The sequence below is a fragment of the Ursus arctos genome, unplaced genomic scaffold (genome assembly GCF_023065955.2).
Source record: "Ursus arctos isolate Adak ecotype North America unplaced genomic scaffold, UrsArc2.0 scaffold_15, whole genome shotgun sequence".
NCBI lineage: Eukaryota > Metazoa > Chordata > Mammalia > Carnivora > Ursidae > Ursus > Ursus arctos.
In genome coordinates this window covers 62,865,287-62,885,657 of record NW_026622819.1, presented here as the reverse complement: position 1 = coordinate 62,885,657, position 20,371 = coordinate 62,865,287, and the positions used below count along the sequence as shown (strand labels likewise).

The 20,371-nt window shown below is 48.8% G+C and overlaps 3 protein-coding genes across 19 annotated transcripts in view; 1 reads left to right on the top strand and 2 right to left on the bottom strand.

The window, feature by feature from the left end:
* Positions 1-89: 89 nt before the first annotated feature.
* PRELID1 (PRELI domain containing 1) lies at positions 90-3,637 on the bottom strand. Its single transcript, XM_026511060.4, has 5 exons — positions 3,366-3,637; positions 2,585-2,810; positions 1,224-1,337; positions 1,034-1,112; positions 90-803 (listed from the first exon to the last, which is right to left on the bottom strand). The coding sequence occupies exons 1-5, from the start codon at positions 3,455-3,457 to the stop codon at positions 655-657; spliced, it is 660 nt and encodes a 219-aa protein (XP_026366845.1). The 5' UTR covers positions 3,458-3,637; the 3' UTR covers positions 90-654.
* Positions 3,638-3,693: 56 nt separating this feature from the next.
* Positions 3,694-10,389, top strand: RAB24 (RAB24, member RAS oncogene family). Of its 4 annotated transcripts, XR_007191136.2 has the most exons (9): positions 3,707-4,217; positions 4,301-4,369; positions 4,582-4,660; positions 4,770-4,837; positions 4,915-5,014; positions 5,234-5,284; positions 5,428-5,490; positions 8,291-8,478; positions 8,627-8,801. XR_007191136.2 is itself a non-coding variant. In XM_026511062.4 (8 exons), exons 1-8 carry the CDS (start codon positions 4,101-4,103, stop codon positions 8,677-8,679), a joined length of 600 nt encoding a protein of 199 aa, XP_026366847.1. In that variant the 5' UTR covers positions 3,694-4,100; the 3' UTR covers positions 8,680-10,389. The 4 variants fall into 4 exon arrangements, 3 of the variants coding, with proteins under 3 accessions (XP_026366847.1, XP_026366848.1, XP_026366846.1); XM_026511062.4 differs by lacking the exon at positions 8,291-8,478 and having other exon boundaries at positions 3,694-4,217; positions 8,627-10,389; XM_026511063.4 differs by lacking the exons at positions 8,291-8,478; positions 8,627-8,801 and adding an exon at positions 5,579-5,972 and having other exon boundaries at positions 3,694-4,217.
* Positions 7,194-20,371, bottom strand: part of NSD1 (nuclear receptor binding SET domain protein 1) — a 146,917-nt gene continuing 133,739 nt past the window's right edge. For 13 of the 14 annotated variants that reach the window (XM_048224250.2, XM_026511049.4, XM_057312356.1 and 10 more), the window contains 4 exons: positions 19,850-19,991; positions 17,443-17,549; positions 15,243-15,447; positions 7,194-13,649 (listed from right to left, as the gene is read on the bottom strand). In XM_048224250.2, the coding sequence (XP_048080207.1) occupies positions 12,025-13,649; positions 15,243-15,447; positions 17,443-17,549; positions 19,850-19,991 (2,079 nt within the window). In that variant the 3' untranslated portion in view covers positions 7,194-12,024. Of the gene's footprint in view, positions 13,650-14,958; positions 15,026-15,242; positions 15,448-17,442; positions 17,550-19,849; positions 19,992-20,371 lie in introns of all 14 variants that reach the window. The other variant, XM_057312358.1, reaches the window with a different exon arrangement.

Sequence of the window (20,371 nt, the reverse complement as noted above, 5' to 3'; positions counted from 1 at the left end):
CCATGGTCTTGCCTGATGAAAATGGGGAACTCCCAGCCACGGACAAACTGGAAAAGAGGAAATGAGATCAGTAGCCATGACCGACACCATTCACCGTACTAGGCAGCGTCCTTTTAATCCTCACAGTTGGGGGCTGTCTGGCCCCGTTTCACAGGTGGCACTGGGGCTGAGTACAAGACTTGCCTGAAGCCCGAAGCCAGGAGAGCGTGGAGTCGATTCCAACTAAGGCTTTCTGACTCCAGAGCTAGGGCTGATTGAATTCAAGAACTATTTATTGAGTGCCTGTTTATGTGCTACTGTTCCAGGTACTTGGGACACACACATGAGCACACGACAAAGGTCCCTGCCCTCAGGGAGCTTACAGTCTAGCACTTCCTACCCCTGCACCTGCACACTGTCTGTGACCGTGAGCGAGCCACCGCCCCTGCCCGTGCCCGTCCTCAGCTGCCCGATGCGGGAATCCATAGGCCCGGTTCAGACATGGGGAATGCGCCTGTTCCACTGTTAATGCCAAACAGGACACCCAGCCCCAACCCACCACCCGGACAGTAGAAAGGGCTGGAAGTTGACTTTTAATAATAAAGTACAAAGGGGAAGGGCAGAGGGACTTGAGCCGGGTGGTCAGGTGTCCTACCGCGCCAGGGCCTGGGCTAGCTACACGAAGTGCTGCTGCTGCTGCTGCTGCTTGGTGGCCGCCTTGCTGGCAAGGTCCTTGGCCTTCTCTGTAGCTGCCAGTGCCGTCTCCTTTGCCTTCTCCTTGGCTTCCTTGGCTGTCTCAACGAGGGTTTTGGAAGGGGCCTCACCTGCAGCAAAGGGCAGGGGCTGGCTTCAGAAGATACCAGGAAGACCCACCTCAACACCCCTCCTCCCTGACATTCCTCCTCTTGGGGCCAGGCCCTGTCCAAAGGGTACACCCCAGGGTACAGATGAGGGGTCCCAGGCTTAGAGTGGGGTGGTGACAGCTGTAGACTCCACACCCGTCAGGGCTACTAGGACTGGACCCCAGCCTCCTTTTGTGCCCAGAGCCTCTCACCTTGCAGCTTGGCCAAGATGTACTCAAAGCCCTTCATAGTCTTGGTCACGTTGCTTTTGAACCGGGCAAGACCAAATTCCTGGCGAAAGAAAAGGAGGAAGGATTCTGAGCTTCCTACTGACCCCTAGCCCAGTCTTCATGCCCAATGCCCGGGGCCCCAAAGCCCCAGCACCCCCACAATGCTGCTCACCTGGACAGCTCTGGAGACACCAAATAAGCTAGAGGAGACCCAGGCTTCCCGGCGGATTTCGGTCCAGCCGCTGTTATCAGAGTTCACACAGTAAACACATCGTTCCTCCACCACCTGTGCAGGGAGTCAGGCCAACCACAATCGTGGGGGAGTCTTTCACTTAATCAACTGCACATGAATTTGATCCCCTGCCTCTTTTTCACAGGGTAAAGCAATAAACTGAAAATCTACTTCTTTTCCTTACTGTATTCCCAACCTTCATTTCAGGAAGAGAGCAAGAAGATAAAAAAGGCCATTTTGCTCTCTAAAACCTCTCCTTTGACCCTTTAAACTAAAAGGCATATAGACTCGGGATCAATAGAGTGTGTGCCAGCTCCACCCTGGCCCTGGACTTTGGTAGCTTTATGTGCAGTGCTTTTAGCCTGCCTTCCACCCACGACAGCGCCTGAGCTCCCTAGCAGGTGAAATAAATATGGAAATCTGGCAAACGTCACAGCTCTCGTTATCTGACAAGTGAACCAGTACTTCCGAGAGCAACACTTAAAAGACATGTCTCACAGCTGGATCACTATCTTCGTAATTTATAAAAAGATTATGCCCTCAGGGCAGTCAGCTGTGAAGCCTTCAGAAAACTCAGGTGGAACATCGAGGTGCCCGCTCACTCTGTGACCTTGCAGGGCACTTCCTCTCGGTACCTCACTTCCCTCTTTGCACAATAGAGAGTAATACCCAGCTCCCAGAGCCACTGTGAAGAAGTCAGCTGAGAAAAAGAATAAGAGCTCTCTGAAATTCTGAGTAAGAGCTTTCAGTATAGTCACATGTGAGAAGATACTGTAGGATGTTCCTTTAACCATGGGTTTTCCAGCTTTTTTATAGGCAAGAAATCATAAGGTATATGAACCTTTCCCCCCAAAATCTCAGGCAAAAACCCATTATGTAAGACAGATATAGTGGAGCTCCTCTAATCATCAGGGGGCAAGGGGCCCAGATCCTCTCCCCTCTGAGGCACAACCAAAGAAACTGCTTATGGATTGATGGATTCCCGTTTGAAAACCACGGCCTCCTTCCCTCAGCATCACTTCTGTGGGCCCAAACTATACGCGTCCCAGGCACAGTGAGGGCGCACTGTATTTAGTATTTGGGACAACTCTGTAAAATAAATGCCCCTTCCCTACAGCATGAATGAGTTAAAAAGTCCACAGACACTTAAGTGGCTACGAAAATCACCCTGAGTTTACGCTCTAGAACTGTCACTCCCCAGTAACCCAAATCTGCCTCAGTCAACAGAAGCTCCTTCACGGCTTCCTAGCCACATGTACCTGGAGCTACTTTTGGGGGACCAACGGGGAGGGTAGTCTCACCATCAGCCGGGCGTGGTTGATGTTCCAGGTGAAGGTGGTCATGGTCTGGTTCTGCGGGTCCACAATAGAATCCTCCAGGATGTACACCGAGTGAGCGACATTGGCAGGAAACAGTCGCTCGGCCCAGCGGGGCATCCTGTTGGTCTTGGTCAGGAGACGCCGGGACAGGAGTTTCTGGTCAGGGGTCACCTCCCGGTGCACTATGTCTTCCGTCAAGACATGTTTGCTGCAAGTATCAGAATGAAGGTGACCCTCGGAAACATGCCGCTGAAAGCCTGTTGGGGTTCCCACCTGGAGCCTCCCTACCCAGAATGGCCATACCTTCCCCAAACTTGCACCGATAGAGTAGTGTGGCTCAGACCTCAACTAGAGTCCCTTGCGACTATCCGAGGGCAAATTCCAACTCCCGCCCTCTTGCTGACCGGATTCCAGCGGGGACTGGACCTCATGATTTATCACACCAGCGGAGAACGCCACACACAGGCAGAAGACTAGGCCAGCGCCGGGATTTCCAACCCCAAGATCCCTCCCAACTGCTGTGCCGCCGCCTCTTCCTGTCTCACCACCCCGAAACGAGAGAACCTTGGACTGGGGCCTCAAGTAAACCACCGCCCAGGCCCAGCCTCCTTCCACTACCTTGCAGGCCTGGCCTGGCCGCTTCTCGGATAGGCCACGGTTCCGACGATGCCCTACCTCGGACTCGATGTCGATTCTCTCCCGGCCCCACACTTGAATCTCCAAACAGCGAGGGGGCAGGACTGCTCTTTCCAGGGCCACCTACCTATAGGGATTCGGGTACCGCTGCCAGAAGGCAGCGAACACTTGGTCCCAGGAACTCCGGAGCACACTCTGGCCCAGGAAATACTTCACCATCGTCCCGGCCGGGGCGGACTCAGCACCCGCGCAGCATCAGGGGTGCGAAGCCCGGGAGGGGCACGCGGAGGCCGGACCGAGGCTCGGCGCACGCCCGCCAGGCTCGCAGCTCAGTCACCACCGTGCCGCGCCCAAGCAGCCGCCGCCGCCATGAGGAATTGTCGGGCCGCGCGCAACTTCCGGCGCAGCCGCGCAGTACCCACCACTTCCGGCGCCCGCGCACGTGACCCCGCGGCCCCGCCCCCTCACCCTTTACACCGCCCCCTCCCCCGCGGGAGTCGCGGCGCTGCGGGTCCGACCCAGGTTGAAGGGGCCCCTAGATTTCGTGGGGAATCCGTGCCGGAGCGACGCCTAAGCCCGGCGAGCGAGCTGGGCGGCGGCATGCGGCGCCGTTGAGGGCGCTGCCGCGCGCGCTCCCAGGCCGCCCTGAGTCCTGGGCTTTTCGAAGGAGCATCAGCGCCTGGGGCCGAGGAGCGGGTCAGACGCGGACGCTGCCGAGCTCCGGCCGACGCGGTGTCTCCAGTCGTAGGTTGGCGCCTGGGGTCGGGGACTGAGGCTTGGGCGCTGCCTGCCCGAGCGGAGATCCGGGTTTGCCTCCCGCCCCCGCTCAGGACCCTGACGCGGGCGAGGCGGCCCCGGGAGCATGAGCGGGCAGCGCGTGGACGTCAAGGTGGTGATGCTGGGCAAGGAGTACGTGGGCAAGACAAGCCTGGTGGAACGATACGTGCACGACCGCTTCCTGGTGGGGCCCTATCAGAACGTGAGTGCGCCGCGCGGGGCCCGGCACGAGTGGGAGGGAGCTGGCCGGCACCCACGGCCCTGATCACTTCCCCCTGATTGCAGACCATCGGGGCCGCCTTCGTGGCCAAGGTGATGTCCGTTGGAGACCGGACGGTGACTTTAGGTATTTGGGTAAGTCCCCTGGGCAGTCCTGAGAAAACCCATTCCTGAGAAGAGTTAGGTTCTCCTGCCTGTTCCTGGCTGACTTGTGGTCTCGTAGAGGCCATTTTTCTATTCTAGACCCTAGTTTAAAGAGAGGGGTCTGGAAGACGTGGTATTAGTTTGCAGTGTTGGGGAGTAGCTCTGTAACTCAGGCCAGGGCTGAACCGCCCCCTGCCTTTCAGGACACAGCAGGCTCTGAGCGCTACGAGGCCATGAGCCGAATCTACTATCGGGGCGCCAAGGCTGCCATCGTCTGCTATGGTAAGAGGGGTTCTGGCCTGTTCCTCAAACAAGAGGGGGTGGGTGTCAGGCTGGCCTTAGAGAACTGCCCCTGATCCTTGGTTGTGTTTTCTGCGTGTCCCGTATCAAGACCTGACGGACAGCAGCAGTTTTGAGCGGGCAAAGTTCTGGGTGAAGGAACTGCGCAACCTAGAGGAGGTAAGTGCCAGACCTCACCAGACGACCAGGGGCTGGTGGTCCATGGGAGTAGGCCTGACCTTGTCTTCCTGCTCCAGGGCTGTCAGATCTACCTGTGTGGCACCAAGAGTGACCTGCTGGAGGAGGACAGGCGGCGTCGACGTGTGGACTTCCACGACGTCCAGGACTATGCAGACAGTAGCTGTTGCTCAGCTCCCTGGGGGTGGGGGAGGGAGGTGGCTGCTTGGGTGGAGCACAGAAAATAGGGACTGCCTTAGCTGCCGTGGCAAGATCCCTTGGGAAGGTCTTCTGGCCTCCCTAAAGGTATGGGGTCCATTAGATTCCCTGAACTGCTAGCCTTCCCCTTTGTATCCACCTGATTCTCAGGTAGAAGGCTTTAGTTACTTCTCTTTACAGATATCAAAGCTCAGCTCTTTGAAACATCCAGCAAGACGGGCCAGAGTGTGGGTGAGTGCTGTCGGGGCCCTCATAGCAGGAACAGGCAGGGGCGCCAGAGGAGGCAGAGAAGAAGAGCCTAGAGGGCTGGGTTACTGGGTGATTCCAGGGTTACCGGCTTTGAGCCCTCACTGACTTGTCCTTTTTCCTGCCAGACGAGCTCTTCCAGAAAGTGGCAGAGGATTACGTCAGTGTGGCTGCTTTCCAGGTGATGACAGGTGTGTGTGCTTCCCCAAGCCTCTCTGGAGACTTCCTCTAGGCCCACAGCATCTGGCCCCCTTCATGAGTTACCTGATCCCCAAACAGAATGGTGCTGAGCTGCCACCTCTCTTTGACAGAGGACAAGGGCGTGGACCTGAGCCAGAAGGCAAACCCCTACTTCTACAGCTGTTGTCATCACTGAGTCACCGCCACTCACCTGGCCTAGGGGAATTGAAGGAATTCCCCCAGAAGGGCTAGACCTAGCTCCTGTCTGGCTTGAATGGTCATACGTCTGAGCTACCCCCGGTCCCCACGGCAGCAGAGGTGGCACCTGCCTGTGCTGGCCCACAGAACGGAGGCAGCATTGGGCTGACTGATGGGCATGAGGAGGGTAAAGGCTTATTTGGACCCCAGGCTCCTGCCCTGGACAGCACTTGTGTCTGCAGATTATTTAAGTGGCTTTTGATTTGTAAATAAAATCAATGCACTGTGAATCACACTCAGCCCCTCTCCCTGCTGTGTGGATTAGGTGCCAAGACACCTAGTTCTTTCTGGGGTTACCTGGCTGGCCTCACTTCCTATACTAAGGTTCCTCCCAGCTCTTATTCTTTTGGAAACCAAGTAGCTTCACTCCAGAGTTGGATCTAAGATAATGTAGAAACAAAAGGGCCTTTTCCTGTTCTTTGGGGGAGACAAAGATAGGTGAGGGGCTGGGGTTGGGGCAATGCGAAGCTCACGCGAGGCAGGCACTTAAGTGGTGTCCAGAGATCAAAGGGTCAAGCACTCCTACCTCAGACTGGCTGGTTCTACCACTATTTCTGTCACGTCTAGGTCCATGAGTCATGTCTGTGGCTCAGATCCTAAGCTTCCCAGCAACACACTACAAGGTGGCTTAATGGAAGAGAAATTGTAAGTTCTGCAAGACAAAAAGGTCTTAGAGATCCAGACTGGGATCCAATTCAGCTATCAACAGAAAAGGGACCTAAACCTGGCCTCAGTTTCTCATCTGTAAGATCAGGTGACCACTACCCCGTTCAGGGTGGCGAAGAATCCTGAGCAGAAAGTAATTCTAGGACTGAATGTTTGTTTTCCCACACTATTCCACAGAGGTCTTTCTGCTGAAGGGCATGAAGTTCAGGACTAGGTCAGAAGGAGAGTAAGACTCCCAAGACTCCCCCAAAGTATATTTTTGGGTCTTAGAAGTATCAGGTGTTACGGACGATAGGGCTGGTGCTTCCTGTTCAGCTAAAAAGCATATGGCAGCCCCTTTCCAGTACGGGAGGCCTGGCGGCTTTGCCTCTGCTTTCCTGCCTTAGGCCTGGGCCAGGTCTTCTGTAGTGCCTAGCACCTATCTCCAAAGAACTAAAAACGTGGCCAGAATGGTCAGACTCACACTCAGAAAAAATGCTTTGGTTCCACTTCCTTTTTTAAAACCAATTCCTCAAAATACCCTTCCTTCATGGTAATGGAAGCTTCCTGTATAGGGGCTGAAACTGACACCAGCCACTCCCAAAAGAAGTGAGACAGTCCGGCAGCTGGGGCTGCTGGGAGGAAACCCATACCACTCCTGGAGATGCTGAGAGGAGGGGCTCACCTCCACCATGGCCCCAACCTGGGAACTATCTCAGGGGCTGGTTTCTGCTCTCACCCCAAACCCATCTTCCCTCCTGTTAAGCTACATCTCCCCACGGACAACAAACAAAACACAGGGCAAGGGCCATAAGAGTAAAGTTAAACTTTACTTTACAGTAATTTTTTTTCTATATACAAAGAATTACAGTACATGTTTATGGGGACTCCTACAGGGCTCCCCTCTTTTTCACTAAGAGTTTCACTTACAGCTGACAATCTATGGGGGGAGGAGGGGGCAAAAGACCAGTGATGGACCTCAGCTGACACCCCCCCCACCACCCCTTTCTTAAAAATATATAGATCTCTATTGTCAGCTTGTTTCTTTGCCAAGACTTAGAAAGCTGCTCTTCCATGAGCTCCTGTGTGCTGCACTCACCCATCTTCAACACACTCCTCTACACGCACACACAGGCAGCACCCACCTTGGACCTGGAGACCGCCTGCTCTCTGCCCCTACCCTGGAAGTCTAAAGCACCACAACCATTCACCCCTGCTCCTACTCCCTGGGCTCATCTCCTGTCCACAAAGCTTTGTGTGACTTCCAGGGTGTTAGACCTGAAGCCCCTCAACAGCCTGATGGTTTGAAAGTCATGGGAAAGCAGCTCTAGAGAAGGGTCCATGTAAAGAGTTTAACATAATTTTGCTTATGCTGGTAAGAAACATTTCTCAGGCTGTGGATTTCTAATTAAAATAAACTCTTTCCACTTCCTTAAGAAATATTACCCTTAATCTTCATAAGCAATCGAGGTGCTCCCATGAGAGTGGAAGAGGTAGAGAGGGGCAGAAGGTAACAGAAGAAGAACCCCACGGCTGGAGCTCTCTACCAACCTGTTCTAGGCAGTGTGGACGGAGGCTACACCAGGTGACAAGGTGACACCAGCCCTGAGAAACTCAATGGCCACCCTCGTCTGGATACAGCATCTCTTCCACCTAGGATTACACTGACCCACTCCAGGGTCGGGTGCAGGCTTCGCTGAGGCTCTGCCTTTGCCTTCGCTAAAGTTAGAGCCTCAAAGAAACCATTCTGCATAAAACTTCTTCCTCCCAAACAGGAACCTGGGTTTCTCTAAGTCACCAGTCCCTCAACCCTTGGCAGTGCTTATTTATACCAGAAAATTAGCACCATCATTACATTTTTTGTGTGTTCAAAGCAATTATCTATTCTTATTTCAATCTGTACTACAGCAACCTCTGGCCCTGCTGCACTGGCCCTAGGAAGCTCAGCTGAGAGCTAACGGGCCACAGCCAACGAAAGTCTCATGCAGCAGCTACCTAGCTCTAAGTGATCTGGAATGTCTAGCCCATGACGCAGCCCAAGCATTATTTAGCAGGAAAAGGGGCTTGTGGCAGCTCCTTTCTTGCCATGATCTCAGGTGAGGAGACTGGGGCCACTCTGACCTGGCTGACAAACCCCAAGAAGGTGACAATATCCTCCGAGAAAGCCTTAGGAGAAAACCCACTTTATAGGAGCTGAGGGCAAAATCCATCCACGTTTAGTGCTTTCCTGATTCCTTTCCACAGGGGAAGCTGCCAGGACCAGACTTCCTTCCTGCCATTCTTTTCTCATGATGTGACCTGGGAGTCCAGCTCCAGTGAGGAGATGCTGCTGAGCCTGGGAAAGGATCGCTGATGCACTTCGTGCCCTGACTGTAGTGTGGGGTAGAGAATGTGGAGATAAAATAATTATTTCCATCAATGCTGAAGATGCAGATTTGGTAGTTGTTCATTAAGAGGATCAACACAGTGACTTCAATCACCTCAAACTCAGTAACTTCAGGGGGAAGCAGACATTTAAAAACCTGGGATCCTTCTGTAGCAGTGACAGCGGTTTTGCTATTAGAATTGGTCTGCTCCAGCAGAAGCAGCAAATGAGGCTTTGAATTCAAATTTCAATAGTTTTCATAAAGTTCTTCTGACTTAACAGGGCTAGGAGAGATATTGGTTCTTTAGTTACCTATGGAAGCTATGACTTCCCCCCTGGAAACTCCTGGGGACTGGCTTAGAGGCACTCTCTCTTGAAATCCTGATTTCTAGGCACTTGGCCAAATACCAAAATACCATCCTGCACAAAGATCAGGAGTTTCTAAGAGAAAAGCTTTTAACTGCCAATTCACACCCTCTGGAGAAAAAGTCTCAGTACAAAGCTCCAGGAGAGTCCCCAAGGGCTAGCAGGGTCACTCCTTCCCCACTGTCCCTCATGCAAGAGTTTCAATTCCCCAATAGTCCTTCTAACTCTGCTTCTAATTGTACGGTGACTGCTTTCTTGATGTTAACAATCTGGTATCAGATGCTGCTATCAGTAAGCCTGATAGCTCAATTTCTAGTTTCCATTCTACCTGAGAGTCTTTCAGTAACCCTCACAGAAGCCTGGCTTGTCCATACATTTAGATAAAGAACTGCCACCACCCCCCACCCCCACCCCCAAACCAAGCACAGCTCAAAAGTTGTTTTCCCAGGCAGGTCTGGAAGGAAGTTTCCAGTAAATGGTGGAGAATGGAAAGAACCAAAACCAAACCACAAAATGGCCAATCATGGTCCACCTTTCCCTCACTCCTTGTCCTGTGAGACATATCCAGAGCGGCTGTCAAGTCAATTACCTACCAAAGCCTACTTCAGAGAAGCTATTTCAGGATCAAACTTCGCCACTTAAATTTCTTACATAGCCTGCACACACACCCCCCCCGCCCCAAATTCACAGTTTATTTCATGAAACAAAGAGCTACGGTAATTTAACACACAACATAGTGAAAGGAGATTCCGACAGTGCAGTGCGAATATCTTTTTCTGATCACAACTACAGATGACAGGAGAGAAAAGGGCACAGGACTGGCACCAAGCAAACCCTACTCATACAGCCTAAGAGATTAGGAAAAGGGACCTACTAGCTGCAGTTATATACTTATTATTCTCACACATGATAAATACTTAATATAATGAACTTTAATGTTCTGGGTGGATTTCTTTAAAAATATCTTTCCCATGGTTTAAAATTTTTTTAAAAAAGAAAATAAGATGCTTTGTTTTCTCTTCCTTTTGAACAAAGAGCTTTTCCTCTCTCATGATGTGGGAAGAGAGATAGGATGAAAAGGGGAGAACTAGGCAGGTGGACTTTACAGAGGAGATTCCGAGGTCTAAGTGGGATGCAGAGAGAGGCCCCTACACTCGGGACAGCCCTGCCCAGCCTCGTACCTCTGCCTGAGTTCAAGTGTCTCAACCCGAGACAGACTTTGGGAAATAAAAGCAAATTCTTCTTTTAATCTTTATATAAAGCGCAAATGCTTCTATAACTATTGTTTCCTCCTTAGAAGTGATGTGGGTAACCTCAATAGGAACTTAGGAGGAGGAAATTGGGACACAATACAGAATCCTGTTGAGAGTGTAAAAGCCATAACTGAAACAGAATGGCCAGGAGACATCTGGGCCAGGAGATGGCCTGTTGGCTAAAGCTGCTGGCTAAGTTGGCAAAGCAGAGAGGTAAACACGTTTGGTCTAGGGACAAAGGAGGGGTGAGTGAATGGGAAGGAACTGGCCAAACAGCACTTCCTGTTGGCAGTTGGTGAGCTGGGTGAATGGTAGGGCAGGGTAGCACCAACAGATTTCCCAGCCCTTGGGCCCCAGCTCAGGGCAGCAGTAACAGATAATCAGCAGTTATGAGGAATCATCTCTCAGACTGGAAATTGCTCTAAACACCACATCTTGCCAGTCACAGGGGAAGGGTTCTGGCCTGCCCTTGAACAAAGTCAGCAGGCAGATGCTCTCAGTACAGAACACAGCAATTCTCAGGGATAGGGTGATAGAATCCACCAGTGAAGGAGAGGACTCCCTCCATTCAGGTAGGAGGGCAAAGGATCAGAAGAGAAGTAATTTTCCATCAGGACCTGGCACTCTCCCTGAGCTGGTGGTAGATCTAGCCCAGAGCTTGCCAGAGACTCCCTATGTCCACTGCCCGACTCTGAAATCTGAAAGCACCTGAGTATTTGGGGGGTGGGCATGGGGTGGGCTGATGTAAAAGGAGGAAAACTGGTAGAAAAGAAAGGTAAGCTTGCCAATTGCCTTCTTATACTTCGGGAAAGCCATGTCCTTGTAGAGCCCAGCCGCCACAACCAGCCCCTCTGCCAGGACAGACTTTCAGACTCTGCACAGCCCAGACAGAAGCAGTAGCGGCTGCCCAGCCAACGGCTCTGCTTGGTCTCGACGCAACCCCCCACCCCCACCTAGAGAGACCTCCACACGAGCGTGCGTGCATCACACGCACACCCAACCAGGGGACACTTACTCAACACAACCACTTCTGGGGCCATAAAGGACATTACAAAATGAGTCTGGAGCCCCAGGGCCCCTCAGAACTTCCTGTTATTTCCTGGTCAAAGGTTCGTGAAAACAGCCTGGGAACCCAGGCAGGCATGTTAGGCTCACAGGGATCAGGTCTTATCTCTGCATCTCCTGTCAGTGCCTAGCACCTGGCCTAGCACACGTGAATGCTCAAGAAATCACCACTGATATGAGCAGGTATCTGTTCTTCCCGAGTGTTCATCAGGTGCCCTCAGTGGGGCTCTGCAGGGCTAGAGAAATAACTTCGAGAGCCCCTCTACCTTCCAACCTGACCAGCGGAATTGAATCCCATGCTTGACTCCAGAGTGGACTTTTTATTTCAAGTTACCATGTGTAAAGGTTGGCGGAAAAAGACCCAAGTCTGTCTGTCTCCTCGGCTGGGGCCCACTTGGATTTCCATACATGGTTTACACAACCACATGCCCCCACTGGCTAATGTCACAAGAGTTCTGAGTGTTGGGATAGAAGGAAAGAATAACAGTGGAAACGTGTTGGGGGTCTGCTTTTTAAGAGGGGAAAAGAAAGATGATTTCCCTTCCCCAAGAACCCTGGGGGCAGCTGGTCTGGTCACGTGACATTTACTCATATTACTTCTGTTCTGACTCTGCACACTTGTGACTGGAAGGAGCCTGGTTAAGAGCTGGAAGTGTATTTTGCTCTGGCTTAGGGTCTTGCCCTCTTCCAAGAGACCAGCAAGTCTGTGCCAATGTCTGTGTGCTCCCAGAGGACCAGCAAGATGGCGATATTGTCTGTCCAGCCACCATGGGCCAGAGCCCTGGTGAGGCCTTTCCCAGGGCCCAGGGACTCTGCTCTGCAGTTGCCAACTTCTTTTCTTCAGTACAGAGGGAGGATGGGGCCTTCCCAAGAGGCCTGAAGGACTGCCCACTCTTGGCAGCAAGTCCAGGTAGTTGCTGGCCTCCAGCCATCTGCTTCACCTGCTTCACCAGGCCCGGTGCTTGGCTGGGAGGCCCTGGTGTCTGCTCCACCCCTGCAGGTGCTCTTCCTGAGGCCTGAGTTGTTGGCTCATATAAAAAAGCCTTGGCAGGGGGCTGAGAGAGAAGTCTGGCCTGGGTGAGTGATTTAACCGCTTGCCAGGAGTGCTCCGAAGGGACTGCTGCTTTCCCTGGTGGCTGAAGGACAGGATCTGACACACTGCCTCTCTCTACAGCTCGCGGCATTTGCCCAAGACCTTTGCTGGCAGTCCACGAGCTTGACTCCAACACTGGCATCTTCTCATCAACCTGTGGTGTGACCTCATGAGGTGAAGCAGCCCGTTCTTTCTGGTGAGGAGTTAGGTCTATGAGATCCATCACCAAAGCAGCTCTATTTTTTGACTGAGTATTCTGGTCCACGGGCCTCAGTGCTTTTTCTTTAGCTACCAGGGTCTGGACCACAGCTGATAGTACTTTGTCAGGAGGTGGGAGTCTCTGGGACAAAGAAGCATGGGATTTGTCTGGGGGCCTGTCTGAAGTCTGGGGTTTGGGACCACTGGTGACTAGCAGTCTGTCTGGCGGTGGAAGTCTCAGGCCAGTAGGGACTGGGGTTTTCTCCAGTGACTGGGGCCTTGGGCTGGCAGCACCTATGGATTTATCCAGCCTTGGGTCAGCTGTCCCCAGAGGTCTTTCCAGTGGTTGGGACCTGACTGAGGGTGAGGAGCTTACACCAGTCACTGAAGAGGGTTTGTCAGATAGTTGGGGTCTTGGTCCTGCCACTGCAGGTGGCCTGTCCAATGGCTTCTGGCTGGATACCAAGGATTGGGGTTTGGTCCCCGACCCAGCAAGGTCCCTGACCCTATCTACAGGCTGGGGCCTGGAGTCAGTTCTGTCAGAAGGTCTTTCAGGAAGCGGTGGCCTCTGACAAGTCCCTGCCAGAGCTTTTTTGGACAATGACAGTGTCTGGTTGGTGTCAGCAGGCAGCTTATCCAACATCTTGGGCCCCTGAGCAGCCACTCCTGACGAATGCTCTGCCAGGTGAGTGCCTGGGCCTGGAGGCAGCGGTACTGGGGGAGGCACATACTCACGGATCTCCCCAGGTTCCAGAGGGTTGGGCCCGCAGGGGTCATGCTCAGTACAAGACAAACGCCCATCCAATTTGGAGATGAAGAGCATCCCTTCCCGATGCTGCTTACAAAAGGAGCTGGGACACATCTCACAGAAGGAGGCTGCTTCCTTCCCACAGATGTCACACTGATGCCAAGGACACTCCCATTTCCCTAAAAACACAGATGTGAAACAAACGCTTAGGAAGACAAGCAAGGTTCATGAAACGGGCCATGGGCCTGAGCCTGGGTCAAAGGAGTGATTTCAAACAGCCGCCTTCTGCAAAGAGCTCATGGCACTCACTTGGCACCTCCCCTGCCCCAGAATCTGACTCTCCCGTACAACACATACAAATAAAAGCCAAGTACCAAGCAGTAACTGAGTACCAGCTGAACATACAGGCAGGAGTAATTTCTTATTTGTATGACTATTTCTAGCAAAAGGGGAAAAAAACTAAAACTCCCTTTAGACAGAATGTGAAGATACTACTTCCACCGTTTTGCAAACTCCATTTGTCTTATATAGGCTTTCAATATTCGACTCTAAAGGGATAATCTCAGCTATTTAAGCTTCTGCTTATTTGGTTTTATTTAGGAACAGGGAGCAGATATACAAATGTGAAAAACTGAGCGGATTTTCCTTTGCTCAGTTTCAAGCCTTGAAACGAGCACAAATTTTACCTGTACCATCCACACAGAACCAGTGGAAAAGACCCTGACCTACCATCTATTTGCCCCCATTTCATGACACCTGAGAGTCTCTGCCGTGGATGGTGTTTTCGCCCCGGCTCATAGTTTCCAAATAAACTACGCTAGCCCTGACTTCTGGCTCCTGGGCAAGATGAGTTCTATTGCAGCCTGTGCCAGCCACAATCCTGAGCTATTGATTCTGAAACAGTTCTCCATTTCCACTTCCTGGCATTGACAAGTCATGCTGTGGCCTTGCCCTCACACCACCTCTGTTTCTATTATTTCACTTCCCTGGCAACCATACATTGAAGGAAAGCTAGTTCAGGGATAAACGCCTCTCACTCCCACCCTGAAGTTTTCTCTCTGCAGTTCCTGGGAGCAGGCCACTAGTGACGTATAATCTCCTCAGCTGGAGCGGCTCCCTACTGCTTTCTTGACCCCGTCAACAAACAGACCACATATCCAAGTCCCCCCAAACTCTTCTAACTCCAAATCACCACTCAAAAGTTAGCAGCTTCTCCAGCCACAAATTCCTGACACTCTGCCGGCCCAAGCAGCTCTCTCATGTGTCAGCTGCCGGAGCTGCCTCTCCTTCATACGGGAGCGGGTGAAGGGAGTTAACAGGTCCCTTCCTCAGTCCACACCTCACTGACTGGAATAACCCCAAACTCCACGCTGTCTCGACCTCTCTTTCTTTAGAAAGGAAACATGATTTCGTGGCCCTGAAGTCAGAGAACCTGGCTTGCAATCCAAGTCCTCCATCTACATGCTCTGCTGTGACAAGTCATCTCACCAAACTGGACTCTCAGTTTCCTCATCTGCATCATGGGAAGGTGAAAAGGTCTCATCTTTATGGGTTGCTGGGAGGATAAAATAACATAACACAAATGTAAATAAAGTGCTTGACATATAATGAGTAAGTTTCTGTTCCCTTCTCTATAACCTAGGATTCCAAGCCTTTATTTCCAGAATGAGAATATGAACCATTCCCCCTTCAACATTATGTGTGGGAAGACCAAGGGCTCTGATAATTCTGGCAGAGAACAAAGAGCACTCTACATGGATTTTGGCACCAACCTGCTGGTCGCTTGGTTAGATTCAGACAGTCAGCATGGTAAACTTTTGGGCAGCCTGGCTTCTTACAAGAGACGAGCTGGCCAGCATCCCCACAGCTGAAACACTCATCCTCTCGCTCCTTTGTGATTTCACCCTGGGTCCTGCGCTTGCCCTGTTGCTTCTTCTTGAATTTCTTTGACTTTTCTTCTGTGGCAATGGGTTGATTCTAGAGGTCAGATATTGAGCAGTAAGCATTCTGTCGATACATTAGTTGTGTGATCTTGACCAGGTTAACTATCCTCTCTGAGCCTCAGTCTCTCCTCTGGGAAGAGACAGTCCTCATAGACTGTTGCAAAGATAAGAGAAAATGCAGGAAAGGCACCTGGCACATCATAGGTACCCAATAAATGGTTACATTAATTCTAACTTTTCTATCAACTACTCCTGCCCCCTGAATGAAATAAAAGAGAAATAAACTTCTTTTTGTTAACACACAAGTGTGGTGTTAAAGGTTACCCTTACACTAAGTTTTATTGTTTGTCTAGGTGTATATGTTTGTGTGTGCACACACACTTCTTTATTAAACAAACCTTCACTAAGCACTTAATAAATGTCACATGCTAGGAAGGCAGAGAAAACTAAATCATGGTCCTTGCCCTCAATCAGCTATGTATAGCCCTTCAGCTGTATCAAATTAGGTTCATATCCACTACTCCCCAAGACAGACCCTGGTGCAGCCAGCAGGTCTCCTCCATGATCTCTGCAGCCCACACTTGGTTACCAAACCCCATGGGTTTCATCACATTATTTACCTTGGACTAGAAACATCCAGGATCAGTCTGATCTATTACTATCCCTCAGTGATCTCCCATTTCTAAACCTCTGCCCTCAAATTTCTCTCACTGATTCATGTGTGAAATATTACATAGATGTTAAGGATGCAAAAAACTGACATCCCTAGTGAATGTACACCATTAAACCTGGGTTAAATTCAGTTACTATACTGATTTATAGATAATAAATAAACCGGAGACCTTAAGGAACAAGACCATTTAACCAACTGACTAAAGAAAAACAACAAAAACTCAATAAAATATAGACATAATTTTCCTTATTTAATAAAAGAATAATTGGTGGGTGTTCATCATCTTCATGTGTCTTTGCTCAAAGTGATTACTCCCAGGGCATCTGATTAGCTCAGTCTGTTAAGCGTCTGCCTTCGTCTCAGGTCAGGATCCCGGAGTCCTGGGATCGAGCCCCACGTCAGGCTCCCTGCTCCACGGGGAGCCTGCTTCTCCCTCCCCCTCTGCCTGCCACTCCCCTGTTTGTGCTCTCTGTCAAATAAATAAATAAAATCTTTAAGGAAAAACAAAAAGGTTATTCTCCTTTTAGTTATTGGTTTCTGTGCTAATTTGCATTTTTCAGTTCTTAACATAGACTTCCATAATCAAAAGAGCATAATGGGAAATACCCAGTTGGAATCACTGTGTACTGTTCATCAAAATTAAACTTCAATTTTCAGTGTGCTGAAACTTAGGACAGAAAAATCTGGATGTATGTTCATCTATTATGGTCCATACATTATATAAAAAATATAAATCACTAAAGACGATGGTTAAAAACACTATGTGACAGCAAGGAAAACATTTCTATAATATTTAAGAAATGCAGGATACAGACTTGTAAGTAAATCTTTACAGAATTATAAGCCAGTTAAAATGCACATAAAAACCCAGGGAGTAAGACACAACAATGGTTATACTTTGTTAAGATAAGATTAAGGGCCTATGTTTATCTACAGTGTTATACTACATTTAGAATCTGAAATTCAGTACTGGATTCTCTGAGATCTTTAAAAAGACAAAGAGAGAAAGAGAGGGAGACACAGACCCCAAGAATTTAAGTAGCTTATTAAGAAATGTGAGATTAGCTGAGACCAATAAAGACATGGGACGTAACCTATTTTATGGATTCCTATTTTACAGCTTTTTTAGTTAGAAAGGTATCACCAATGAGAAGTCGGAAAATCATTCAACAACACCCACAGATCTACTCTTGAGTAACCAAACTGATCATCGGCATGCTTAGTTAAGTGCCACTAGCCCTACTGACAACTATCCAATCTCATTATTCCAAAGAGACATCTTAAAGAGTCAGCTGTGCCACTGGTTAGGGAGGGAGGACCACACCATTATTCCCGATGGAAACGTTTGGAAGGTACCTTTGGCCTTACACCCAAAAAGCCACTGCAGTTTGGGGCTCCACATTTGCAAACAGTCTTTCCATTCCCAAGACATTCTAGGTTGTAGTTGAAGGTAAGTTCAGTGCCTGCATAAAAGACCATGAAAATATTAATATGTATGGTTTTAATTATATTACTTCTGTATTAATCACAAAGGATACGGACTTGCAAGAGAAAGACTGTTCAGAGGACAGAGGGATTTATTAACTCTAATCCCACTATATTAAAGAAATACTAATTAATTCTAATCCTGTAGTATTATTAATCAGCAAATACAACTTAATAACAGAAAAACCTACACAGGTTAACAGGTAATATTTAAAATAACCTTTACTGTAGAGATGTTAATTATCCCAAGTTGTTTTTTGTTTTCTAATTAGATTCAAAATATATTAATTCATTACCAAAAATGAACAACATCTCACTGTATACACTGATGTGCTAGGCACTGGGAATGTTAAATATGAAGAAAACCTGCTGATCTGTGCCAAACCTAGCAGAACTTAAGGGAGAGACATCTCAATACAGAGTAGTACTAGAGAACTCTACACCACAGACTCAGGCCCCGGCTTTATATCCCTGTTACCACAATCTAGCGGCGTGATTTGAGCCCTGAGTACATTTGTTAAATGGAGAAACAACAATTTCACAAGCTTATTTAGAGAATATGACATAATGTACATAGAAGTAATTTGTAAACTTTAAGAAGAGATGTACAGACTTAAGGTACAAATTGTCCCCTTTCTATCAAAAGTGCATCTTATCAAAACTAGAGGAAATAAAACACACAAACATTCAAATTCAAAGCACATTAGGGAAGAGCTCACAAATACAAGAATTTGATATATGTATACAATGAGATTAACTCTGGGTCAGGTTAATGGTTCACCATTAATGTGTTAAGTGACAATCATTTGGTCAAAATGATCAAATCTTAGAATATTTCCCACTGCAGACTGACCTGTCTTCCATCAATGAGACTAACTGATATAGTTTTTCATCTAATATTGGATTAATACAGATTATTTGTTTATTTAGCTAAACAAATTGTAAAGCAGCTGCCTCACATTTAGGAGTCCAAATGGTACAAAAACCAGAATCACTCATGGCCTGGTGAGATGTTCACACTGCAAGGAGCTTGGAGGAACCAAGACTGACCAAGATAAGAGCAGGGTTCTGTCTCTCCTCTCACATTCACCGTGAAATACTGCACTGAATCACAGATATTTCTTACTAAACAATTTATGAGTATATAACTGAATTTTCATTGATTTAATGTCCTTACATTACAACTCAACCATATACACAAGTATGAGATAACATAACCTGCTGCTTATTCACCATCCACTATGTAAACATAACTGAACAAGGGATAAATCAGAAGGTATCGGTGTGCATTAGGAAAGACTCATACCATTCTAGAAAAGAGTCCAATATACAACAATCCTTGAGGTTTGCACTTATGGGGACAGCAAAAGGCATTGGAGAAAAGATAAAAAGGAATATGACACATGTGGCAGAAAGTACAACAGGTAATGAAGAATGCATGAAGCTAAATGAGTACAGAGAGCGAGCTGAAAAGTTCTGATTCCATCTGTCAAGGCTGTAGCTCCACAGGAACGCCGCATAGCACTGAGCATTCTGTCTCGTTCCTCTCATCCCACCCATGCAGACTGGAGGTCAAGTGAGGACAAGAACAAGGTCTGTGAATTCCCATACCATGCTACTTGAGCTAAGTGAATATGGGAGAAGAGAGAAGAAAAAACTGTGGCTAGAAATGGTAGAGAAATACATCCCCATGGACAAAGACTAAAGTTCCAAGTACAAATGTACTGAAAGCAGTCAGGAGAGACAGAAGGACCAAAGTCATGGGACTGGATAACATCTGAGTAATTAATACAAAGGACACGCCCCCAGGGTGGTCGGAGGTGCCAGACCCAAGAATCCAAGTTAACACAGGTATATACCATACACTTCACAACATTTTTGCAAGGATTAAATATGCTTGAAATAGTGTCTGACAGTGGTGCTAAGGGGAGAGAAAATGGGGAATTAGCTTTTAATGGGTACAGAGTTTCACTTGGGGAAGATGAAAGGGTTATAGAGATGGATGGAGGTGACAGCTGCAAAACAATGTGAATGGATCTACTGCCACAAAACTGTACAATTAAAAAATGATTAAATGATAAATTTTATGTTATGTGTAATCTGCCATACCACCATCACCACCAAAAATATTCCATGCCAAGTACCACCTGGAAAGTCTCTTCCGTATCTCCAAGAGTTTGCAGACCTCATTCTGGATTCCAGGACATATGGGATTTTTTAGATGATTTTAAGACCTGAAATTCCTTTCTTAGCTCCAGAACCCTTAACTGATTCTTACCTGCTTTAATATCACTCAGGGCAAAAAGGCCAACACGGGTATCTCCATTCACAGACCATTTCTGTGTTTCACAGTTGGGCTGGCAGCAGTGATTCATGAACCGAGCGTAGTTTCCTTTGGGACCAGCGTCAATGATCCGGTCCTAGAATTCCAAGAGATGATGCTCAGTAGGTATTTCCTGTATATTCTAACAAGCTGGAGTTCCTCTATGTAAAGTTTGACTCTCCCAGGAGTGGTTCTCAAAGTGCAGTCACTAATCCAGCAATAGCACCACATCTATTATTCGCTGGAAATACAAATTCTTGGGCTGCACTTCACATATACTAAAGCAGAACCTCTGAGGTGGGGCTCAGCAATCCACGTTATAACAAGGCCACTAGGTGATTCTGATATATGCTGAAGTTTGAGGACGATGGCCCTAGAAGCAGCAGTTTGCCCCATCCTCTCAATTAGGTGGTCCTGAATCCTGGCTACACGTTAGAAATCAGCTAAGGAGTTTTTAATATTGATGTTGAGACCCCA

Coding starts and splice junctions, on each gene's coding strand:
- RAB24 (XM_026511061.4), top strand. CDS start 4,101: ATGAGCGGGCAGCGCGTGGACGTCAAGGTGGTGATGCTGGGCAAGGAG. Junction 4,218..4,300: donor TGGTGGGGCCCTATCAGAAC/GTGAGTGCGCCG, acceptor CCCTGATTGCAG/ACCATCGGGGCCGCCTTCGT. Junction 5,015..5,233: donor CGTCCAGGACTATGCAGACA/GTAGCTGTTGCT, acceptor TTCTCTTTACAG/ATATCAAAGCTCAGCTCTTT.
- PRELID1 (XM_026511060.4), bottom strand. CDS start 3,457: ATGGTGAAGTATTTCCTGGGCCAGAGTGTGCTCCGGAGTTCCTGGGAC. Junction 2,811..3,365: donor CGGTACCCGAATCCCTATAG/GTAGGTGGCCCT, acceptor TGATACTTGCAG/CAAACATGTCTTGACGGAAG. Junction 804..1,033: donor CATCTTGGCCAAGCTGCAAG/GTGAGAGGCTCT, acceptor CCTTTGCTGCAG/GTGAGGCCCCTTCCAAAACC.